The following is a 23,997-nucleotide window of genomic DNA, read 5'->3' as shown; positions in this document are numbered from 1 at the left end:
CAGTTTCTGTTCAGTCTGACTGAGGGAGGTTTTTGTACGATGCTTTTTCACTGTGTGAACACATACAGACTGTTGATGTAGTGTTGACTCTGACAGTAGTAAACTGCTGCATCTTCAGTCTGAACTCCACTGATGGTCAGAGTGAAGTCAGAGTTTGATCCACTGCCTGTAAAACGAGCTGGAATCCCTGATACTCGAGTGCTCGCATAGTAAATGAGCAGTTTAGGAGTTTCTCCATCTCTCTGTTGGTACCAGGATAAAAGGTGGTTATTGTTCCTGTAGTGTATTTTCGGTGGTGATGCTGATGTTTGAAGAGAAGTTCCGCCGACACCCTAGTTGTATAACAAGTTTATTACAACAAGTTCAGTACCGTACAAGTAAAACGTTACTTGGAGAGCTCCTGGCAGATGATGAAAAACTCTCTCCGAACTATACAGGGCAAGCTCTATATACCATGGGGGAGAACAGCATTCAGATAAACAATGTTTATAACTCTTGTGTCATAAAAGGCCAGAGAAAGAGAGAGAGCCCCCTCTCCTGGGATGCCCCAACAAAAGGCCTAGGTGTCGTACAGGCCCGAGAAAGAGGAAGGGACTCCTCTCCCAGGACAGGATACCCCAACAAATGGCCCTTTGATCTCTGGACCTGATCTCTTCCTCAACTTGTAAATGGAGATAGACACAGGAAAAAAACCATTTGGGACCCCGAAGTACCTTTTCTAATCTAAATTACCTCAAGTCCAGATGACCTTAAGATTACAGCTACTGTGACAAACCAAGTATCTTCATGTAAACCATATGTAGTCAAAAATACTAATGTTAGTAGGGAACTATGCATCTATGCTCAGACACCTCATTCCAAACATGAACATCCTGACTGGTCCTACATGTGATGGTGACAGAGCCTCCCACAGCAGAGCTCACTGCTCCAGGCTGAGTCACTGTGACCTGGCCTCTGGACTCTGAGGATACAGACACAAAAACATAAAGCAGCGTCATGGTTTTGTCAGCTTCATTTCAGAGGGACGGATGTTCATAGAGGAGAGGAGTTTGATTCTCTGGACTTTACCTGTGAAGCAGCAGCAGAGGAGAGTCCAGATGAGGACGGAGATCAAAGTCATATTTTTGATGAGGAGGATTTCTGTGGCTTCTGTTGTCATGAAGGACAGCTTTCAGTCATCCAGTGTTCAACTCTCAGGACTATAAACTCTCCCAGAGCACCGGAGCATGGTGCTGCTGATGCAAAGTGGATCTCTATGGAAATTAGTACTGTAACCTGTCTGTTGCCATAGTTTAGATGAAAGCAAAACATTTAAGACCAGTTTTATTTAATCTGAGGAAGACAAACAGAAATAAGAGCCTTCCTTCTCTGCTGCAACCAGCAGGATTGAAATTCAGTTTATCTCATATGAACTTTCATAAGGACTGTCCTGAATTGTGTATGTAGAAGAAGAAGTATGTATTGTTTATATTGATCCTGATAGCATAATCAGTGAAGAGAGCAGTCAGAGAAAGATGGAAACGATGTCAGTGAGAAAGAGGACAGTGCTCTTCCATGAAGGCATTTATGGGAATGCAGTTTCCGTGTTAGAACCTACATGCTGCAGGAAGTTGGTGACACCTAGTGGTAAAACACAGCATCTGCTTCACAAATATTTTGTTTAGTTTATAAAGTGAAAGGACAGTGCAAATTGATTTTTTTTAGTTTTAGCTCAGTGGTCCCTGGCTGAGGTGTTAAAGCCTTCCTAAGATACAACAAAGCAAGTACTACACATATAGTTTGGAAAAGGACACAGTTTTTATATATGCATGTAGAGCGACATTAGCAGACTAGAATTGTAGGCAAACAGGATAGTAGTACAAACTAGCAGGACAGTTAGGTCCAAAAATATTTGGACAGTGATAGAATTTTCATCATTTTGGCTCTGCATGCCTACACAATGGACTTGAAATTAAATAACCAAATGCAATTGAAGTGCAGAATTTCAGCTTTAATTTAAAGCATGCTTGGTCAGGTTGAGATCAGGTGATTGACTTAATCATTGCAGAATAGTACACTTCTTTGTCTTAAAAAACTCCTTAAAAATGTTTTGGATCATTGTCCGTCTGTAAAGTGAGGCTTTGCTGACTCTGGGTGAATCTGAGCAAACAGTATATCACTATACACTTCAGAATTCATCCAGCTGCTACTGTTTTCTGTCACATGATGGTCTGTTTCATCTGCAGTGAGAGCTCCTTTGACCACATGCTGTTCAGTTCACAGCAACAGCTTTTAAATGCGAAAATAACAAATAACAAAACTTATCTCAGTGTCCAAATATATATGACCTTAACTGTAGACAGAAATTGGGAAAAAAGGCCAAAATTAGGCTTTTTTCATCTGTGGTCCTAATCTGTTAACCATTGTTTTAAATGGTTACTGAAAGATCTTTGTGTTCAGTCATCTGATGTAATCTGGAATTATAAGAACCTATAACACACAAGGCTGAGCTTGATTATTTTATTTTATTTTTCTATTTAATTTTTTTTATTTTTTACTCGAGTACAATTTTTTAACATTTGACTTAAAGCACTGAATAGAGTGAATTACCAACTCAAAACCTGTAATTGTTCACCTGTTACAAGAATGTGAAGGTCATTAATAGATCCACAGAAGAACATCCTGACTAAAACTAAACTCTGGAATGGATATATGGAAAATACTGTACTGATTTCTGAGGATAAAATAATGTATTTGTTGACTTCTTTTGTCTGTTCAATCCTGGTAAATAACACAATATTTCTATCTACATGTTTATCATTCATCATAAACCACTGTGTGGCAAAGGTAGAAGAAGCACATTATGTCAGCGACCCAGAACACTGTACAACATGACTGGAACACAATGAACAAAAATCAACTGTTTAGCTGGTATACAACAAACCAAACAGAACAATACACAACACAGTAGATTACATATGCATATGGGTAAGAGTTTACTGTTCTGTCACCACAGTGACCGTAGCCAACTTAGACTTAGACAGTGTCAATAACTTTTGTCTACCTGAGTTCACACAACTCAGCTGTAGATCCAAAATAATCAACACCAAGTCCAGCATAGAGCGGCTGAGTGAATGTGGTCTGGACTCTGTGGAGCAGAGTCATGGTCTCAGAGACGCTGTAGAAGGACAGAGTACCGGCTCTTTGATCGAGGTACACTCCTACTCTGGAAGACTGAGGGCCAGAGATGGATGCCCAGATGTTGTTATGCTTTGAATGATAATTTCCATTAAAGGAACACTCCAATGCCCAAGATTTTTCATTGTTCCCAAGTCGACTTTTGTCTCCTGTTCTGCTGATATCCTTGTACGTAACTGCTACAGAAACTCCTCCACCATTCCACTCCACCTCCCAGTAACAACATCTGGTCAGACTTTCTTTACTCAAAGCCTGAAACGTGTCAGCGAATCTGTCTGGGTGACAAGAATATAACTGAAATGCCTCCACATTTGTTGCTTTTCTGTTCCCTTCAGATAATGACACTTCTGTGTGTGCTGTGTTTGGATCCAGTGTGAGTTTTTGTGAATATTGTAAGAATTCATCTCTGGTCTTTGGCTCTGTTTGTGGAAGTAAGACACCCACTTCAGGCTTTGTCAGTGAGATTTTGGTCCATACTTCACTTAGAAAGTCCTGTAGCTCACGTCTGACCTCTGACACAGCTGCTGTCACACTCTCAAAGTACTGCAGAGGATGGATTTTGATGCTGGGAGAGTCTGTGGATTCAGTGAGATTTGACAGTGAGGGGTAATAATGGAGCAACTGTGTGTGGTCTTCTGCGTGTGAGAGTTGCTCCAGTTCTGCATCTTTCCTCTTTAACTCAATGATCTCCTGTTGCAGCTTCTTCTGAAGCTCTTTGACCCGACCCGTTTCCATTTTCTGTCGAGATCTGATCTGCCGCTTCACATCAGAGCTTCTTTTCTTGAAAACACAGATCATTTCATTGAAGATCTTCTCACTGTCTTTCACTGCTTTATCAGCAGAGCGATTGATTTCTTCCACTTCCTGCTGGAGAATCTTCACGTCTTGCTCTCTGTTCTGGATTCTCTGCTGAATTTTTTGCCAACTTGCCCCGAGTTCTTTCTGCCTCTCAGTTATTTCTGCGTCAGCCAAGACTTTGTCGTGGCCTTTATGTTCATCCATGGAGCAGACGTAACAGATACACTGCTGATCAGTACGACAGAAGATCTTCATGACTTCATTGTGACGAGAGCAAATGTTCTGAAAATTTGCAGATGTTTTTACCAGCTTGTGCTTCTTCAATGGAGCAACCTCATAGTGAGGCTGGAGGTGGAGTTCACACGAAGAGACCACACACTGCAGACATGTCTTTGTAGCCTTACGCTTTCTCCCAATGCAGAAATCACAGGACACATCTTCAGGTCCAGCATAGCAGTGATCAGCTGGAGCAGCTTGGAGTCCAGTCTTCTTCAGATCTTCCACTAAATCTGCTAACATGGTGTTTTTCACCAGGACAGGCCTCGGTATGAAGGTCTGTCTGCACTGAGGACAGCTGTGGATTTTCTTTCTATCCTCTTCATCCCAGTAAGTTTTAATACAGTTCATACAGTAGTTGTGTCCACAGGGAACAGGACTCTTCAGTAGGTCCAGACAGATTGCACAGCAGAGTTTTTCCCGATCCATCTGAATTCCTTGCTGCGCCATTTCACCTCCGTTGACAGTGAACGAGAAGTAGTTTTGTTTTCTCATGCAAGAAAAAAAAAAGATGGGAACTGGTCCAGATTAAAACTGAGTTTCCTACTTCATGTTCACTCACTTGTATGCGTAGAATGGGGCGTGAGTATGAAAGTAGATTAGTGCCATATATCTGAAGAAGAGCAGACTATGATTTGCACTTGTAAAACCCGTAATTCGCAACTTGTGAATGCGCATCTCGCAACTTGTGAACGCGCATCTCAGAGTTTGTAAGTGTAACTTCAGATCCACACATCTGCAAAAAGCAAACTGCAAGCATATTTCACAACTTGTGAAAGCGCATCTTCGAATTTGCACTTGTAACTTCAGATCTGCAAAGCTGCACAACCTGATTTGCATGCGCAGGTTCCTATTTGCTCGCTCAGTTGCGTCATCCTTCTCACGTGATTTTTGGCACGATTCACTCGGATGGATTTGAAGGAAACGATTTGCGCGCAGAGACCAGGAATGCCTGTTCTACCACTCTTGTCCAAGAGGTGGCAGTGTGGTTATTGGATAATATATCAATAAACGGCTCAGTGGTGGTGGTGGGTGGCTGGCCATAGACATATATACATAGACGCCGCATTGAGCGGGTGGTCGTTGGTCGCGATAGTAAACGGCGCCGCCGTATGGTTCGGGCAGATCTGCCCTATACAATACAAGGAAATGGACTGAACCTTCATAAAGCGCCTTTCTACAAAGTCTTTAAGTTAAGTCTCTTATACACCCATTCACACACACACTAAATATATCTGGGAAACAAACAGGACCAAAAAACAACGTATGTAACTTTTAAAGTGATGATTATAAATGTTTACTCCTTATGTAAGCACCAAACCAACGTATGTATTTTCTATCTGCTGAGTGTTTACCGCTACTAATGTGTGTAACACTGTTACTGTGATGATAAATATTGAAAATTTTATATATAACATTTAATCTGTGTCTATATATAACACATCCTGAAATGTAGATGTGGACATGAGGGTTTCTGAATAAAGAGCACACACACACCACACACACATATATTATATATAAATATTATATATATATATATCTATATATATATATATATGTATATATACACTCTACATTACATACACACACACCACACACAACACACCCACACCACATATATATATATATATATATATATATATATATATATATGTGTGTGTGTGTATATATATTGCACCTATTATATATATCTCTGTTCACTCTACATTTCAGGATGTGGTTATTATAGACACAGATTAAATGTTATATATAAATATTTCAATATTTATCTCATCACGTAACATGTTACACATTAGTAGCTGTAAACATCAGCATAGAAAAATAACTACGTTGGTTGGTGCTACATAAGGAGTAAACATTATAATCATCACTTTTAAAAGTTACATACGTTGTTTTTTGGTGCCTGTTTGTTTCCCAGATATATTGGTGTGTGTGAATGGGTGTATAAGAGACATTAACTTAAAGAACTTTGTAGAAAGGCGCTTTATGAGTTCAGTCCATTTCCTTGTATTAGTTTACGGGCAGGGGGGGGGGGGGGGGGGGGGGGGGGGGTGGGGGGGGGGGGGGGGGGGGGGGGGGGGGGGGGGGGGGGGGGGGTGGGGGGGGGGGGGGGGGGGGGGGGGGGGGGGGGCGGGGGGGGGGGGGGGGGGGGGGGGGGGGGGGGGGGGGGGGGGGGGGGGGGGGGGGGGGGGGGGGGGGGGGGGGGGGGGGGGGGGGGGGGGGGGGGGGGGGGGGGGGGGGGGGAATCTGGCCCGAACCAATACGGCGGAGCCGTTTACGTATCGCGACCAAAACGACCAAACCCGCTCAATGCGGCGTCTATGTATATATGTCTATGGCCAGCCACCCACCACCACCACTGAGCCGTTTATTGATATATTATCCAATAACCACACTGCCACCTCTTGGACAAGAGTGGTAGAACAGGCATTCCTGGTCTCTGCGCGCAAATCGTTTCCTTCAAATCCATCCGAGTGAATCGTGCCAAAAATCACGTGAGAAGGATGACGCAACTGAGCGAGCAAATAGGAACCTGCGCATGCAAATCAGGTTGTGCAGCTTTGCAGATCTGAAGTTACAAGTGCAAATTCGAAGATGCGCTTTCACAAGTTGTGAAATATGCTTGCAGTTTGCTTTTTGCAGATGTGTGGATCTGAAGTTACACTTACAAACTCTGAGATGCGCGTTCACAAGTTGCGAGATGCGCATTCACAAGTTGCGAATTACGGGTTTTACAAGTGCAAATCATAGTCTGCTCTTCTTCAGATATATGGCACTAATCTACTTTCATACGTGAGAGCGTTTGCAAAAATGTGGACAGACTAGGAGTGGTTGGACCTGCTCATGTAGAAAGAAAACAATGTTAGGATTGTTAATCACACACTATATCAGGCAGAGAGCAGATGATTAAACACAGAATAACTCATGTGGTTTAACCCCTGAACGGCCACTGCTCATTACAACACAAAGAGCTGTGAGTGAACAGAGAGTACAGAGCCCAACTTTATGTTTTCTTTCTCTTAAAGTTTTCCTTTCGACTTTAAACTTCACCATGACAGCCTTTCTGGAAAGGAGTAAATAAAAGAGCTTTCAAATATCATCATGTCATCACCATTTCACCTAGTGTGTCCTCCTTCCCTCAGATTGTTATTATCCAGCCAGCGATGGAAGAAGTATTCAGATCCTTTAGTTTGAGTACTAAAAGCGCACCATAAAAATAATCAACCACAGTACACACAAGTAAAAGTGTGTAAGTATGTCAGCTAAATCTGCTGACATTTGAGTGGATGTGCAGAAAACTGATCCATCTCAGTGTTTTACTATTATACATGATGTTTATAAATTATGAATTATTGCTGCATTATAATGCACCCATAATATTTTAGGCACCTGTCCAAAAGACATTTATGCCAAAAGCTGCAAGAGAAAGGATAGCAACCACCGGGCAGATAACACTTTTTTCTCCTTGCTGTGATCGGGTATGTATTCTACCCTCAGACCACTATGATCCTAAACAAGGCCTGGGACTGATAACAATATAGCAATTAAATCTGTTCTCCCCTATAGACAGATAGGTGAGAACCATATTTCTTGACTTGATCATGTACACAGTCTTTGTTTACAGGGTGCTATATATATCTGATTGAGTTGGAAGTATGCACTAATTCTAATTATGGACAGGAGGTGTATTCAGTGACACACACACAAGTTACAGTGATGCCTCTGTACCTGATGGAGAGCAGACCTGACCTGGAAACATCGTACTCTTGCTAAATGAATTAAAGTAGCGTTCATTCAAGACAAACACAAACAGATTTAAGACTTTGACATTTAATAATTATGCATAAATACAGCAGTGAACAAACTGTAGTGTAGTTAATAATAGTGCTAATAGTGAGGAGAGTTCTCTCTGCTAGTTGAGTTTGGTCTTTTCAGCTGTGTGGATGGATGCCCTGTGTGGGTGTGGTCAGTCGGGGTGGGCAAAGGGGCAAGCGGGGGCAGTGGAGCATGGCCGGGGGGCAGGACGTGGCCTCCTTTACGGGACAGGACATCAATCTCCCTCCCGAGGGCCTCAGCCTGCTGCGATTGTATCTGCACCAGCTTCTGAAGCCTCTGGATCTCCTTCTGGTCCATACGGCTCCTGTAATCCTGGAAATGTCTGCCCTGGTTACACACAAACACGTCTGTGAGAGCATGCAGCGAAAAGAACGCTCCTAGCTCCATAGTCACAAATGCAACTTGACTCAGTTGTGTGCACAGAAATGGAAGAAAGCAGGCTGAAGTGATGACACAACATACATGACCTTTGTCCATACAGTCATTGGTTGCTCTGTGTCAACTGGATGTGAAAGTGTGTATGCTATAACGTAAAACTTAATAAAAGTGTTATGTCAGAGCTCTTCTACCACTAGTGGCCTAAAAAAACATCGTTGTGGCTGCTTATCTGAATCAGCTTGAAAAAAGCTCAATCTAGCCTTAGGTGTAATATACCAGGGTTATATTGCTATGCAATGATAAATGTATGATTGTAAACATAACCATACACTTGCATATATTTTACTGTGTATCCCAGCTTTGATTAATATTACACATAAAATGATTTAATGCACAGAAGTTACCATTTTATTCTGCCTGGCGTTTAGTTTATGCTCCAGTTCTCTCTTCTGGTCGAAGAACATCGTCGTGCTGGAGAGACGCGCTGTGTTACATCTGGTCACCTCCATCAGAGCCTGATGTGCCTCTTCTACCTTTGCCTGAACATCACACACACACACACACACACACACACACACACACACACACACACACACACACACACATACAATCCAAAAAAGATCAATCGACTTACTTAAATCTAAGCATTGACATTTTAGTTTAAAGAGAACCAGAACAAGATGAGGCAGGGAGGTCAGCGTACATCCCACTCTTTCATTTCCTTGGCGTACGCATCTTCTCGGATGAGTTTGTCCTGCTTGAGCTCCTCCAGCGCCCTGTTCCCCGACAGTGTCAGTAGAACTTCCATATCCACCATCCTCCCAAACCTCAACATCATCATCTGGTCACACTGCTTCTCCAGCTCTACACCAACACACATAAAGACACACACCAATACACAGATGAGTCTAAGAATGTCACCCTCTGCTACAGTTAATATCAACCAGCAGAGGATTTTTGCTCTGCCGCTTTTTTGGTGTAAAAACACCAAAGAAGAATTACAAATCACTTCTCTTTGACTTGTGTGCGTTCATGTGGAATCTAAGTTGTGTTATCCTGCATGGATCTCACCCTGAACACTGCCGTTCATGTCCTTGCAGTCATGGATGAGTCTGACGTGCTGCTGGCGGGTCAGAGAGTACAGATCTTTCTGCTGGCTCTTCTCCTCCTGTAACTGTTTGATGCGCTCTTGCAGCCTGCTCAGCTCCATCTGGTTCAGCACCAACGCTGGGCTCAGGTCAGACGGCACCGAATCGTTGGTGACAAACTCAATCTGGTAGACAAATGGAAACAGTGGAAGCAAAAAAAGGGACAGGAGATGACAAAATTAGGAAATTCTCAAGTATTTTACGTAACAGATCTCAAGTCTGTATTAGGCTGTTTACCTGGTGCAGTCTGAGAGGAAACACCACATCCAGCTCATTCATTTTCTGATGTTTCTCTCTGTTTACTAGCTCCAGCTCATCCTCTGCAGGCACCCGAATGCTCTTCACTGATTTCTCCTGCACAGTCAAGTAAAGAAAAAAACACACACACCAGGATGTGAGACAAAAAGCGCAAATGATAACACGTCTGATGAGATGATGAGACATGAAGAGCAGAGTACAACCTTCTTGATGAGGGGCTCACACGCTTTCTTCAGAGCTTCAGCACTCTTCCTCTTCTCCACCAGCAGTTCCTCAAGGTCCAGCCGACGCTCACGCAGCTGCAGTATGTTCTCGAACAATTCTGGATCGCAGCCTGAGAAACACACACACACACACACACACACACACACACACAGATAGATAGATAGTCAAAAGGTCAAATTAGTCTTCTGTTTTTTCTGATCAGACCATAATCTTTGCTTGCAGTTTGCAGATTGATTTGTAAGGTCTACAGGGCTCTTGTATGCTCATGCATGGGTGAAAAATCTGTGAGGAAATGATCTCATTTTGCAAATGTGATGCAATTAGTCCAAGCTTTGACTGTCCTCTGTTTTTTTGTGCATCAGATCAACTTTTTACAAATGTTTGGTAAAAAATGGTGAAATTGGATCATATTTCATGGAGAACATGTTGTCTGGTTTTTCCTCTAATGTACTCGGGTATCAACTCTCTGTAAGTTCCCTGATGGACAGTAACATAACGTGACGTAACATTAGCTCAGTTTGTTAGCCGGGCTGCCTGCACTGTGAGCTCAGAGCACTGGGGGAGCTTTAGTGTTTGTACCACCAATTGTTTTGAAATCACCAATAAGCGGAGGATTCATGCACTGGAAATGATGATGAGGAGCTGAGCTATCTATCAAGAAATGAAGATGTGCAAGCAGGCAATGTAACTGGGCTCAGCAACCTCAATAGACAGGGGTGAAAAGACCAAAGAGGACACTGATGGAAAAAGCTAATAAGAGAAAAGCACGGATTGAGAAAGCAAGAAGCTGCGGGACAAGAGTAAATGTGGGACTGACTTTTAGTGGTTGGTGAGAGCTTGGTGAAATTAAAGGCTGAAAGACAGACGCCGAGCTGGGCTGACTGGTGTTGGACTAGTCAGTAATATTAGCTGCTGCTTTGTATTGTGTTGTTGACCTTGATTGATGTTTGGCTGTTGGCAAAGTTGAATGTTATAACAAATGCACATCAATGATATCTAGTGACCTTCTCTCTTACTCTGTGCTGTTTGCCACTGTGTTGTAAAATGTAGTTCACTCTGCTGTACAAACTTTACAGTGAGAACAATATATTACCACAGAGATTTTTTCACATCAGATAACATATTTGATTAGTGATAAAACTGAAATACTGATCGCTGCCACAGTGCAAGTTGGTGAAAACTTTATGTGTGGTTTGTCCGGTCTTTTTTTTTTTTTGTCGTATTATATTCTTTATTGGCCTGGGAGCAAATCAATCAGCACATTGTAGATCAACACAGGCAGATCATGAGGGTCTTAAGTTAACTGCTTTGACACATTTCGTAACAGCAGAGTCAGAGTTTACTGTGAAAAGGGATTTGAATACTTTCAATCAGAACACTGACCTGGAGGGCAAGTATTAGCGTCAGCTGCACCGCTGTCATAATCATCATCGTCGTCGTCATCTTCGTCATCATCATCATCGTCGTCCTCATCCGAGGATTTGTCTTCATTAGAGCTTTCACCACTGTCCTTCTCTTCTTTCTTTTCTTCTGCAAACACACATTTGGATCATCAAGGTCACACGCGAACATTATCATACAGCCACACTGGTCACACTGTTGTGTTCCTTCCTGTCACCTTCATTTGCCGCCTTTTTCTCCTCCATCTTAACACGTTTGATCTTCATCTTGAAGACTCTGGTCAGAAGCTCTCCAAACTTGTTCTCCTCGCCCACTGAAGCCTTGAAGGCGGCCGCCAAAACCTTCTCTCTCTCCTGTAGCTTGGCTATTTCTGCCCGCTTCAGCTCCAGCTGTTCATTGTACTCCTCCAGTTCACACTGTCAGGAGGGAGAGCATCTCTTCAAAACTCATTCACTCACAGAAACACATTTGAATTCTCCAACTGATAAAATGGCACGCTTTGTACATTATGGTCACAGTGCCCTCATGCTTATAATTCAGTGTTAAATGAATTCACAACATGAGCAGAACATGAACATTCCATCTATCCATCCATCCATCCATCCATCCATCCATCCATGGACAGGATCTGTAATCCCTCCAGCGAGTTCTGGTTCTGCCCAGGGGTCTCCTTCCAGTTGGATGTGTCCAGACAACCTCCAAACGAAGGCCTGAGCTCATCCACCCTACAGAGGAGACTCATCTCGACCACTTGTATCTGTGATCTCATTATTTTGGTCGCTGTTCAAAGCTTATGGCCATAGGTGAGGGTTGGAACGTAGACTGACAACAGCGTGATACAACTCACGCATTACTGCTGACACCACACCAATTCACCTGTCCATCTCATGTTTCAAAGAAGCTACAGTAAATGAATTGAAACCAAAAGCTGCCTGAAGGAACACTAGTACACATGAAATTAAAAAAAACACAGTCGACAGTCTCAATCCCACCGTGATGCTGTTCTCCTCTTTAATGCATTCGTCGATCGTCTCCTGCAGTTTGTCTTCCCTCTTCTCAAACTCCTTGAGGAGCAACACTTCCTGGTACAGTGTAAGCTGACAGAGGTCTGCCTGCTTCAGCTGCCAATCCAGACGCAGCTTCTGGTGACGGAGCAGCTGGAGCTCAGCATCGAACTGACACACCAGAATCTCCATCTGATGATTAAAAACATTCACAGATTATATTACTATTATATTACTACTCAAAACATCATTCTGAGGTGTTCAGTAGAGTGCAGAAGATGGAGCAGACCTGCTCCAGCAGAAAGTCCTGCTCGTGAAGCAGTCTGATCTCCTCCTCCCTCTGGAACTCCTGTTCCCTCTGGACCTCCTCATCCCTCTGAAGCTCCTTGTCCCTCTGGAACTCACTCAGCTCCGTCAGCTTCGTTCCTTCCTCCACTGCTGTCTTTTCTTCTTCTGTGTTTGCAAGTGAACCTGACAGGCTCAGATCCCCTTCCTCTCCTCTCTCTTCCTCTTCTTCTTCATCCTCTTTCCATTCCTCTCCTTCCATCTTCTCCAATAAACTTGTGGCTCCATCCTGCTCCATGGTCCGGGACCTGTTTGAAAATAAAACATCTATTCTGGTCTATTTAAAATTAGAAAATGTGTTAATAAAAACTTTCTGGGGCTCTTTCTCTGTTGTTTGCTAAGCTGTGGTTTAAGGTTTAAACCTGTGTTGTCGGTTACATGATCATTTAAACTCATTACTCTTGACTGAGATCAAACTAAAACCTGTACCTCTGTTCCTTCAGAAGAACCCTGTATCGCTCCAGGATAGCACTGCTATACTGCAGCTTCTTCTCTGGTGTTTCCTCTGGTAGCATGGCGGGCAGAGCGGGTGTAGGGCGGTGAAAATGGGCCGCCAGACGCTTCTGGACCTTCTGGACCTGCTTAGCTAGATCACGCAACTGAGACACCAGGCGAACCTTGGAGTCCCGCAACCCTCTGATCTGCCTGTTGATCTCAGTCTGCTTCTCACGGATCTTGTTGGATAGACAGAGCATTTGAATCAATTGATTATGTTTGATTAATTTGTTAGTGATAGAATTTATGATTACATTTCTCTAACCTTAACCCTAACCCTAAACTCCATGGTTCTTGTCTGACCAACAACCAATCGAAAACCCAAGTTTGTTGTGATACTGAACACTGAGACAAGCAGCAAAACCTCGAAGCAACCTTTGCCTAAAAAAATATGTAATTATTATCAAATACTATCAAAGAAAAGCAGCAAATGTCCACAATTAAGCACTAGGAACTGAAGAGTTACTGACATTTTTCCTTTTTGACTAAAATAAAATAGCTGAGCAACTTTTAAATGAACACATTACCTAAACCAGATGAACAACGCCAAATCATTACGAAATGAGAAAAACATCAACAGAAGTTCATGCTGTAAAGAAACAGAGATATGTGTGTGTGTGTACATTTTCCTCCAGGCCAATCAGCTCTGCTCTCTTCCCCTTCACGCTGATCCTCAGGTGTTTGGGCACAATGAAGTCTTTAGCTGACTTCAGCTTTAAGTCCCCCATGTTCTCTTGGGCTTCGCGGATGGCCTGCACATCCTGCGGATCCACAGAGTCCTTGCTTGGCTTCTCTGCATAACTGAAACACCAACAATCCATCACAGTTTTGCACCAGCAGCACAATAGTTACAGTAGAGGCTCTAACAGATTAGTCTGGCACTGAGGTGATACTGTCGCACATGACACTCACAGTTGGGCCCATTCCTGCTTCCTCTTCTCGATCTTGGCTCGAGCTTGTTCAGCTTTCTCTGCAGCCTTTCGCAGCCTCTCAATCTGTCGATATTCCAGCTTAATCCCTGCTGGACAAGCCGCCAGGGGGCGCGGCACCTCCTCGTCTGGAGAACACACACACAGCTGGTAGGTGAAGCGTGTCTTTAACAGGTGACAGGTGAAACAAACACATAAACTCTTTGCTACCTTCTAATGTGCTGCTGTCTTTTGCAGGCTCAGGCTTGGGTAGTTTTTTTTCTGGTGCAGCAGCTCCGTCATCGGGTTTGGTCTGATGTCTGTGCTGGGCTGAAGGCTCGGTTAGTGCTGGCAAACGGTAAGTGAAGACTCTGTGGTCGGTGCAGATGGCAACCACAGTGATCACGTCGGAGTCCAGAGAGTCTGCGAACCTGAATACAAACACAAGTGGTGAATGAAAACATCAGTCAGAACATTTAAACTCACATATAAATATATTTAGTTAGTCTTCTGTTATGCGTAATAACTTGTGACTCCAAAGACAGGATGATGATTAATAAACATTCTTTATCCAGTCAAATATATGATTTGCATTCAAAAGAAGTAAATCACTCTGAGCTTCTCTTTCAGAAAAGAAGATCTGGAAATATCTAATCTTCAGTTCTTCAATTACATGTGTGTGTGTGTGTGTGTGTGTGTGTGTGTGTGTGTGTGTGTGTGTTGCGTCAGTACCAGGTCTGTAGTTTGCTGAGTGCTATGCTGCAGCGCTCCTGCTCCCAGGCCATGTGTTTTCTGATCTCCCTCACCTGCTGAGCCTTCAGCCTCTCTGCCTGCTCAATGAAACGCCGGTCCAGCTGCAGCTTCTACACGCGTGCACACACACACACACAGACTGAGGACAATCCATTGATATACATTCATTCCCAGGAATCTTATCCAAACCTTAATTATGACCATACCTGACCATATTTAACCCCTAAGAGGACAGGGGGATAGTGGAGGTGAGGGTGGACGGGGCAGATGAATGCCCCAGTGTGTGTGTGTGCATGTCATTACCTGAGGTTTCAGACGAACATGCTCCACCAGACTCTGGTTTTTGTTCAGCTGCTGTTTAAACTTCTTCTGGAGCTCAGACAGCTTCTTTTGCTTCGCTACAATCTTCAGCTCGGCCGCCCGACGCAGACGGTCCTTCTCTAGCTTCTGCTTGGCTGTCTCTATGCTGGAAGGAGTGGGCGTTAGAAAGTTAGAGATAAAGTTAGAGGAGATAAAACCTTGACAGAGTTACAGTGACATGTAAATATACAAATAAGTCATAAGTAACTGTCACGATACAAGATTTTTACTACATTATTATCATCTACGGATGATTTGCTTTAAAACGAGAAACAGAGTTAGGCAGATGAGAATAGACTGACGGAGAAGAAAGAGGAGCACAAACCTGTAGGCTGCTGGGTCCTCAATGTCCTGTGCTAACGTCTCATTCTCAAGACCCGTCTGTTATGCACACATGTAAACAAGCTTTAGTTACTAATTACTTATTAAATTTGATAGTGCTAGATGAAAAATGAATGCCAATCAATCCAATGGTTGCTTTACTCAAAATCACAAATGTGAACCTCACGGTGAAAGTAAAAGAGAAGGCGGATGACAACATCAGTGGGCAATAAAACGTGGACTGACCCTGGGTGAAGGAACCTTGGCTCTCTTTCTCTGGAGGTCTTTCTCGAGCTCCTCCGGAGGAATCAGGCTGAAGGAGAAGATGTTCCCGTCGTCTCCCGCGGTCAACACAAAGTGGTCGTCATAGCCACAGCGGATGTGCCGTAAGTGTCCGTACTGGTTGTCGTGGGCACTGAGAGCCCAGTACGCCGTCATGGAGGTGAGGCTGTGGTCGCTGGGCTGCAGAGGGTAAACTCTGATGGAGCCTGAGTGCATGCCACAGAGCAGCAGCTGCTTGTTGGAGCTATGAAACATCAAAACAAAACAACAGGAAGGAATATTTATAACAGGTTATAGTATGCTCTAAAGTTTACCTCCTTAACTGGAGTCCTTTTTTATTCTTTATTTTTAACAGTCTTTCTGTGTTGACACTTGTTAGATTTAGTAAACATGTCGAAAAAAACAAAACCTTGAGCTGCAGAACTGGTGAGAATTCTCTGTGGTTTCAGCACTACGAGTGATATTTTCACATGACATTCAGTCATTTGATCTCTGGCTACCTGAAGGTGATGGAGCGAATGGGGTCGTTGTCTGTGTCATGGACAGAAAGCCAGTCAAACGGCTCATCCTGCCGCTGGTCCAGATCCTGGTCCTGCTCTTCAGAGAACTTACAGTGATACAAGAAGCCTGAGTCATAGCCTCCCTGCAGGAGAGAGATCAGGAAAATATGAGTGTGAGTTAGGAGAAGGACTTTGAATTGGATCTGTTGTGGGACAGAAAGCCAGAGGAGTTTCTGGAGGAGAGGGATGGTGTGGTCTTCTTGAATTATATATACCTTCCATGTCAATTGATGGAAACAATCATCATGTGTATGAAATCAGATCAAAGAACAAGTTGAGATAGGATTATGATTTGGAGTGTGTGTGTGTACCATGGAAAGCCAGAACTGGCCAGGCTGTGAGTAGAAGCCACAGTAGAGAGGACTTGGAGGGTCGGGGATGTAGATAGAGGGCAGCTCTTCCTCTTCCTCCTCTTCTTCTTCTTCCTCTTGCCCTGCTGCTGGCTGCTCTTTCAACCTCTCCTCTCTCTCTTTCTCCTTCTTTTCTTTTGCAGCTTGACGTCTTGCGATTTCCTCGTCTCTCTGAAATACACAAACACACACATTAAAAACAAAAACATGATCTGAAAGTAAAATGACGTCATTAAACCTCACAGTGATCCTTTTAAATAAAATTTAAGACAGCAGGAAATTACAGAAAAATATTTAAACCCTAAAACAAAACATAAAATGGATGTATAGCAGAACATGTCCTGACCTTGACTCGAGATTTGATGCTCCTGAACCTGAAATATCTGCAGGGCAACTCAGGGAGCTGGAAGGTTTTGGTCGGCTTCCGGGCCTCTGGATCAGGACTCTGCACCTCGACCACGTGACCGTTCTGACACAGGACGAGCAGCCTGTTTTCACTCTGGGTAAAACCATAACAGAAATTGGTTAAATCAATAATGTTCCAGCACATATATTTAAAGAGAGATATTTGAGCGCAAGACATACTCACATGTGAATGAGGAGACCACTCCAGCGCCTGCACCGGCCCGGGAACACGGACAAATCCGATGGGGTTGTATTTTTCCCCAACAGTGAAGAAGAACACCGTGCTGTCTGAGCTCTGAACATGAGAGGTCAGCCACGTCAGACAAATATCAGAAAAAACATGGACCAATAGAATCCTCAAACCATTCTCAAACCACTCTCACATAAACCACATCTCTACCACTGATCTTCACTGCTGCAGTACTGAACATGATGCCGGATCACAGGACAGGTTCAAATATTTCTATGCTATGTCTGAATTTATGTGAATTTAGATTTTCACACAATCAAACAGGTTGTTAAATCATGTTTTTATCTCTTCTTGCAAAGTAAAGACGTAACACTGTATGACGGACACATTGTCTTAGTTGTTTGTTTGTGTGTTTGTGTGTTGTCTCTGTTGAAAGAATCACATTGCCATAATTGAGTGAATACTCTCAATACTGTCTTTGGTAAGTAGTCAGTATTTTTTTGACCACGGAAACCTAAGAAATAAGCAGTGAGGACATCTGTCAGTAATGTTTGTTTGCCCAATTAAACCTTCTCGAGCCTGTCTTTGATGCAATGTGGGATTAACAGTATTTAATGTTGTTTTCCAAATCAGGCTTTTTCTATTTTTATTCACGCTTTGCTGAATTTTCCCAGGAAAATGTCTGTGTAACTGTTAAATTCTTCGAGAGGGCAAACATTTTCTGCTGTCTGAAGCAACCAGCCATTTTTGAGTCTTACCTTAACCAGAATTCATTGTCAATTAGTCCCAATTGTGGGATTGAATGAAAGGGCCACAGGTTGGATTCGAACCCTGGGCCGCTGTGGCAAGGACTGAGCCTTTGTACATGGGGCGGATGCTGTACCAACTGAGCTAACCGACACCCGGCACTGATGGATTTTAATATATTTGTGTTAATTAGTGTGGCTGTGTGTGTGAAGACTTGTTCTGATCATAAGGAGACCTCCTCCTGAATAAACGAAGCCTAACTACTTAAGAAAGTCCAGGCTGGGGTGTCGATCTGCCCCATGTATGAAGGCTCAGCAGTGGCCCAGTTTGAATCTGACCTGCAGCCCTTTGCTGCATATCATTCCCCATCTCTCTCTCCCTACATTCCTGTCACTCTTCCGCTGTCTTGAAAAAGGCCAAAAAAATATCTTTAAAAAAAGAGTTTGCAGGTGTTTTACTGTGTTTTGTGAAAGTAAACTAGCATTTTTACAAACCTCATAGCGAAAAACACGAGAACACCTTTCTTTCCTAGAAAACCTCTTACCCCTGTGGCTAAGATCTCCCCATTCCGCTCATACGCAACAGCAGTTACAGGAGCATTATGGGGTTTGAAGGCCTGTTTGAGTTGCAGCTTTGCATCTCCTTTGGGACTGCGCCCGACGACCGCATGCAGCCTCTGGGGGTCGTACAGCTCCAGTAACCTGACCACCCCATCCTTAAAGCCTGTCACCAGTAAACCTCCACTCTGGTTCACCTTAAAAAAAACCCACAGAACCACAGAGGTCAGTTTGTCAGAGTTTTCTGTCAGAACACTATCATTTGAGGTAGCATGATACATTCTCACACCAACACGCTTACCAAAGTTGGAGCCCAGCTGAGACAAGTTCCACCCTGACTGAAGCGAATGGTGGTCAGTTCTTTTTTTGCAAGGAAGTCAAAAACTCTGATTGAACCTGGAGAGCAGAGACAGACTGTTATAGTGTCTGTGTGTGTCAGTATATGTGCAAACATGTGCAGTACATGTCCAGGTGTGGACATTTGTGTGACTCACGGTCTAGAGATGTTGTGGCCATGAGGTGGGATTTCCTCGACACATCCAGGCCCTGGATCGGTCCAGCGTGGAAGGAAAACAGGCACTCGGGATCAGGAGTCTGCACACACAGACCAAACATCAACTGTTATGACACTGTGAGTGAACACACATTGATCATAGACTGTATCTTGATGTGAATTTTTTTGTATATCAATCATAGATTGATAGCAGCACTGATAGTGACACTACAGCTGACTATAAGTGAGTACTTTGCATCATATAAAACTTGTCAGTGTAGGAGACTCACTGTGTAGGTGAATGACAGATCCAGTTTCCAGATGGCTCCGTTTGAATCCTACAAGAACACATAGTGGAGAGATCAGTTTTTTTGACTGAGGCCACATTCTGTATTACAAATGGCTTTATATGTGACCTTTGCCCTTTTACAATCTGACCTGAGCAAACCAGACGAAGGAGTCAGTCACAGAACTCCTCACTATTGAGGAGAGGCAGACGTTATGACCGACCACCATCTCATTCATTGGCTCCATCTCAAACCTGCTGCTGCTGCTTTTACTATTAGCAGTGTCGATGCTCTCAAAGTCCCAGCCCTGCAGGAGGCAGAGGGGGGAGATTTAGAGTGTCATACTGATTATGTCATGTTGATCATATCATTTAAAACTGATTACAAATAAATCTACATAGAACCTCTTCAGATTGAAACCTGTTGCCATCTCAAACAAAGACATTACTAATACAAAGAGTTTCAAATTGCATGTAAAATACATTTTAGAAAATAATGTCCAAGTTATTGAGGTCATGTTATTGTCCCGTGTAAGTGTTAAGTGTCTTACCCGGACCGCTCCATCAGAGCCCATCGTCATCAGCTGTCCGTCCTCTAGGGCAAATGGCTGAACAATCCCGGCGTGGCAGTTCCGCCCACCCTTACGGCAGATCTCCACCTTCACCATATTCCCTTCCCACAGCAGCAAGTTGCCCCAGTCTGAGCCAGACACCACCTGACAGAACGAGACAAAAGATGACGAGGGTCAAAAATAGCTACTCAGATTTTTGAAAGCAAAATATTTTTTGAGATTGAAAGTTTGACCATGCAAACAAACTCATCACAAAGTTCAGCCAGTAGCTGTTCTGGAGCTTTCAATCACACTATCTTTAAACGATATCTAAATTTGGACTTTGTGGTAAGATTGTTTGCATTTTTTTTTTGTACAATTTTACTTTATGGATGTACTTCATAATTTTTGTTTTTTTAATGTCTAGATTTGACTTTGGACTATGATTTACAATCAAAGTCATCATGTTGCCATTAAAACTTTCATGTTCCCTCAGGCAGAGACTACTAAGATCAATCATTGTACAAGATCATTGATCTGTCACTCCACCAGTTTTGGTCAAGACTGAAATATTGCGGCAAAATATTCACGCTTTGTACAGGATGAATTATGATAGGTTTGGGGATCAAATTTTTCATTTGTAGAATACTTTGGTTTGACCAAATCCATGCAAGACTAACAGCTGTTAGCTTGCCAATGTGCATTAACATGTTGATGATTACATTTAGCTAATTTCCAGCCTCCTAGAGCTGCTGGTGTGGCTGTCTGCTTCATTTCCAAGTCTTCTTGACCTGTGTGCAAACCCAACCTGCTAGAACAGCAGGACACACACCTTTCCATCAGGAAGCTCCATGTAACCCTCAATATTAGTTGCTGGAATATTCCCAAAAGGTCCCATAACACCTTGTAATTTCTCACTTGTGAATGAGCTGCCAAATTTACAAAACCTGATAAGGAGAAGGAGAGACAGAAGTTATTTTCATTTCATTTGAAAACATAAACATATTTAATATCAGGACAGTGGCAGTGAAGTCATAGAGTGGTTACCAAGCAACCTTCCAGGGACAGAAAGATTCACTTGGGGAAATGAGAAATTAGGTGGGCCTAAAGCTTTAAATCAGAGCAGTATCGAAGGTGTTCAGGGGGTTTTAGCAGGATGCACTATGTCCTTTACATGATGTGTCCAGCTCCTGATGATGTGAACAGTCCCGGGTTGTGTGGAGAGAAGCTGAGTCGGTAAACCTCCTTTGAAGTGGCCATGCAGCTGTGCATCAACTCCTGCCTCCAATCCCACAGCGTCATCATGAAGTCAGGCGCATTCCCCACACTGGCCAACAGGCTCCCATCACGGTTAAAATTCACAAAGCTGTACGCTCTCTCTGTGCCACCTGAAGGTTACAACATGAAAGTTCAAACACAATCATCAATAATACAGAAACACAGCATTTGAAAAAAGTGTAATGCACCTTTATACTATTTACCTCTGAGGATGCGATACGGTCGTAACGAGGGATATTCATAGACTATGATGTTGGGCTTGTTTCCCTTCTCAGCTACAACAAAGTACTCCTTGCTAGGGTGTGTCTTCACACACACACAAACACACACATGCATCAAGGTATAAGACAAACATTATTAAAATAAGTGAAGTACTCTTACTTAAAAGTAAGTAGGCCTTTTACATTGTATGTGATATTCTTTATGCCTGTACAGTCTGTCCTCTGCTACTCAAGTACCACATTTACAAAGCTGTGCTTGAGTTTATATGAACATCTCTTCATCCATTTCATCAGTTACACAGTGGCTGCAGGCTCAGAGTGACTTCACCTACGTCACATGTAGTCTGTCAGCCATCTTACCGTGATGGCGCCGATTCCTCCTCCGCTGCAGGAGCGGATGTATCTCTGTTCCTTGGTGAAAACGTCCAGCAGGACGAGCAGGTTTCCAGCTATAAAGATTAGAGTTCTGTCATTCAGCAGCTGCAGGTTCCCCCTGCGCCCACTGTCAAAACCGAAGGAGTGACTGAATGCAGGACAAATTAAGGATCGACATCAGACTCACTGATTAGATTTACTTTAGATGATTACATTATGATGCCAAATGTTCTATAATAATAATAATTATTATTATTATTATTATTATTATTATTATTATTATTATTAGTAGTAGTAGTAGTATTATTATAGTAATAATAATAATTTGATAAAATAATAATGAATTTCCCCTTGATAAAGTAATTCATATTCGTATTTGTATTCTTGTTTAGAGCAATACACCTGCACATTGTCTATTATATCACTTACTTATTCTTAGTATTACTATGGAAGTAGTAGCATTAGGAGTGACACATGCACATTCATATTATATATAGTACTATATCATATTACAGGTTATCTTAAAAACAGTCAGTCAGTTAGACAGACAGGCAGACAGCCTGAAAATTATGTCTTGGCAAATAAAATGAGGGAGCAAGACTCCCATGTCAAAAACAGAAACTATGTGGATTGTCCTTGTGATAGACGCATGTTTTTCTGTATTTGCTAAGTATGATGAGGATAATTATAAAACTCATTTTCAAAGGATACGAAAGGTGCAGGAGGTTCTCTGGGATTTCAGAGTCGGATGTTATGAACGGTCTCGAATGAAGCTCTTCATAATTGTAGTACATGTCTGCAGGGAGCTGCTTTTTTGATTCCTCCTCATCCTCCTCAGAGTGTTCAGTGACACATCCTGTGAGGGAGAAAACATTCGAAAGCAGCTCTTGGAGTCACAAATGAAAGAACTTGTGCATCTTTGCCTCAAATATTGCATCTATTGGACAGAAAATAAATCATTATTATTTTGCTTATGCATGGTTTAAAAAAAAAAGTCTAAATACAAGACCATAAACATCAGCTCACTGAGACTTTAATGGGTTGCTTAGGAGATGCCATTATAAACATTAAACCGCTGCTGTCATCTAAAGAGTTTCAGTAAATTTGTCACTTTAGGGAGAAAATGATATTACTGATGTGAATGGTGTGATTTTTATTTGATCTACTTTCAGTTCACACATTTAAACTCATATTTTAACTGCTGTCAGCCCCACTTCAATGAGTTTTTACCACTTCCATTTTAACTTCTTATAACAGAGAGTTCACTTGCTTTCAGTGGGTACACTCCACCTGATACCTCAATGTCTTTAAATGCCTACACTTCTACTGACTTTTCATTCATTTTCCTGAGAATTCTTCAGAAAATTCAGCCTTCTCTGGTTGTATTGTAACTAGTTGTTCGTTGTTTGTATTTTCATACTGTGTTAACCACGTCTGGCGTGAATAAAAATATCAAACGTGAAGCACTGTAGTTAGCTTTCAGCTCGGTGTTATTGTTCTCTAAATACTGACATTATCAGGCGTAATAAGCGTCAGCATGGTGCTCTCTACCTTCAGTGTTTTCCTGTGAGTGTTCTTCCGACATTTTCTGTTAACGTTAACTCATCTGCTGCCCTGGTTTTCTATCTGTAAAATAAAGACAGCAATTTATTATTCAAAGGTTATGTATTCCCGAATGTGATAACAGTAAAGTAAAAAAAACAACGTTAGCAACTAGACTTTCGGTTATTCCTTTTTTTATACTAAAATGTTTTACCTTAACTTTGACTCATGTTTAATGTTTTGCTGCCTTCAACGTTCAGCTATTGTAATTTCTCTCAACGTCCGTTTAAGTTTGGAGGCGTTGCCAGGCAACAGGGAAAGTCACTCCGCTGCAACGCCTGTCGGGTAATGTAGTTCTAAAGTACTACAGTACTACTATCAAAACTACTGTAGTTCCCTTTTTTTTTTTTGCTTCATTGCATTTATCTCGACATTTTGAATTAAGAAAAATGCAGTACACATTCTAACAACTATAT

The 23,997-nt window shown here is 42.5% G+C and overlaps 2 protein-coding genes across 2 annotated transcripts; both read right to left on the bottom strand.

The window, feature by feature from the left end:
* Nucleotides 1-2,542: 2,542 nt before the first annotated feature.
* Nucleotides 2,543-4,701, bottom strand: LOC104930870 (tripartite motif-containing protein 16). Its single transcript, XM_010745760.3, has one exon. The coding sequence runs from the start codon at nt 4,699-4,701 to the stop codon at nt 3,040-3,042; it is 1,662 nt and encodes a 553-aa protein (XP_010744062.3). The 3' UTR covers nt 2,543-3,039.
* A 3,365-nt stretch (nt 4,702-8,066) lies between these two features.
* Nucleotides 8,067-23,855, bottom strand: cfap44 (cilia and flagella associated protein 44). Its single transcript, XM_010750769.3, has 35 exons — nt 23,736-23,855; nt 23,531-23,605; nt 22,691-22,835; nt 21,965-22,127; nt 21,587-21,689; nt 21,280-21,493; nt 20,938-21,052; nt 20,106-20,270; nt 19,707-19,862; nt 19,559-19,606; nt 19,270-19,369; nt 19,077-19,171; nt 18,763-18,972; nt 17,466-17,576; nt 17,223-17,375; nt 16,838-17,047; nt 16,467-16,609; nt 15,931-16,210; nt 15,689-15,744; nt 15,307-15,469; nt 14,983-15,113; nt 14,482-14,681; nt 14,255-14,399; nt 13,966-14,143; nt 13,277-13,521; nt 12,792-13,095; nt 12,491-12,694; nt 11,716-11,914; nt 11,481-11,627; nt 10,076-10,206; nt 9,852-9,968; nt 9,538-9,739; nt 9,170-9,330; nt 8,871-9,005; nt 8,067-8,415 (listed from the first exon to the last, which is right to left on the bottom strand). The coding sequence occupies exons 2-35, from the start codon at nt 23,562-23,564 to the stop codon at nt 8,140-8,142; spliced, it is 5,439 nt and encodes a 1,812-aa protein (XP_010749071.2). The 5' UTR covers nt 23,565-23,605; nt 23,736-23,855; the 3' UTR covers nt 8,067-8,139.
* Between the last annotated feature and the right edge of the window lie 142 nt (nt 23,856-23,997).

The sequence above is a fragment of the Larimichthys crocea genome, unplaced genomic scaffold (assembly GCF_000972845.2).
Source record: "Larimichthys crocea isolate SSNF unplaced genomic scaffold, L_crocea_2.0 scaffold537, whole genome shotgun sequence".
NCBI classification, from domain to species: domain Eukaryota; kingdom Metazoa; phylum Chordata; class Actinopteri; family Sciaenidae; genus Larimichthys; species Larimichthys crocea.
This window is presented reverse-complemented; position numbering and strand designations above follow the sequence as displayed.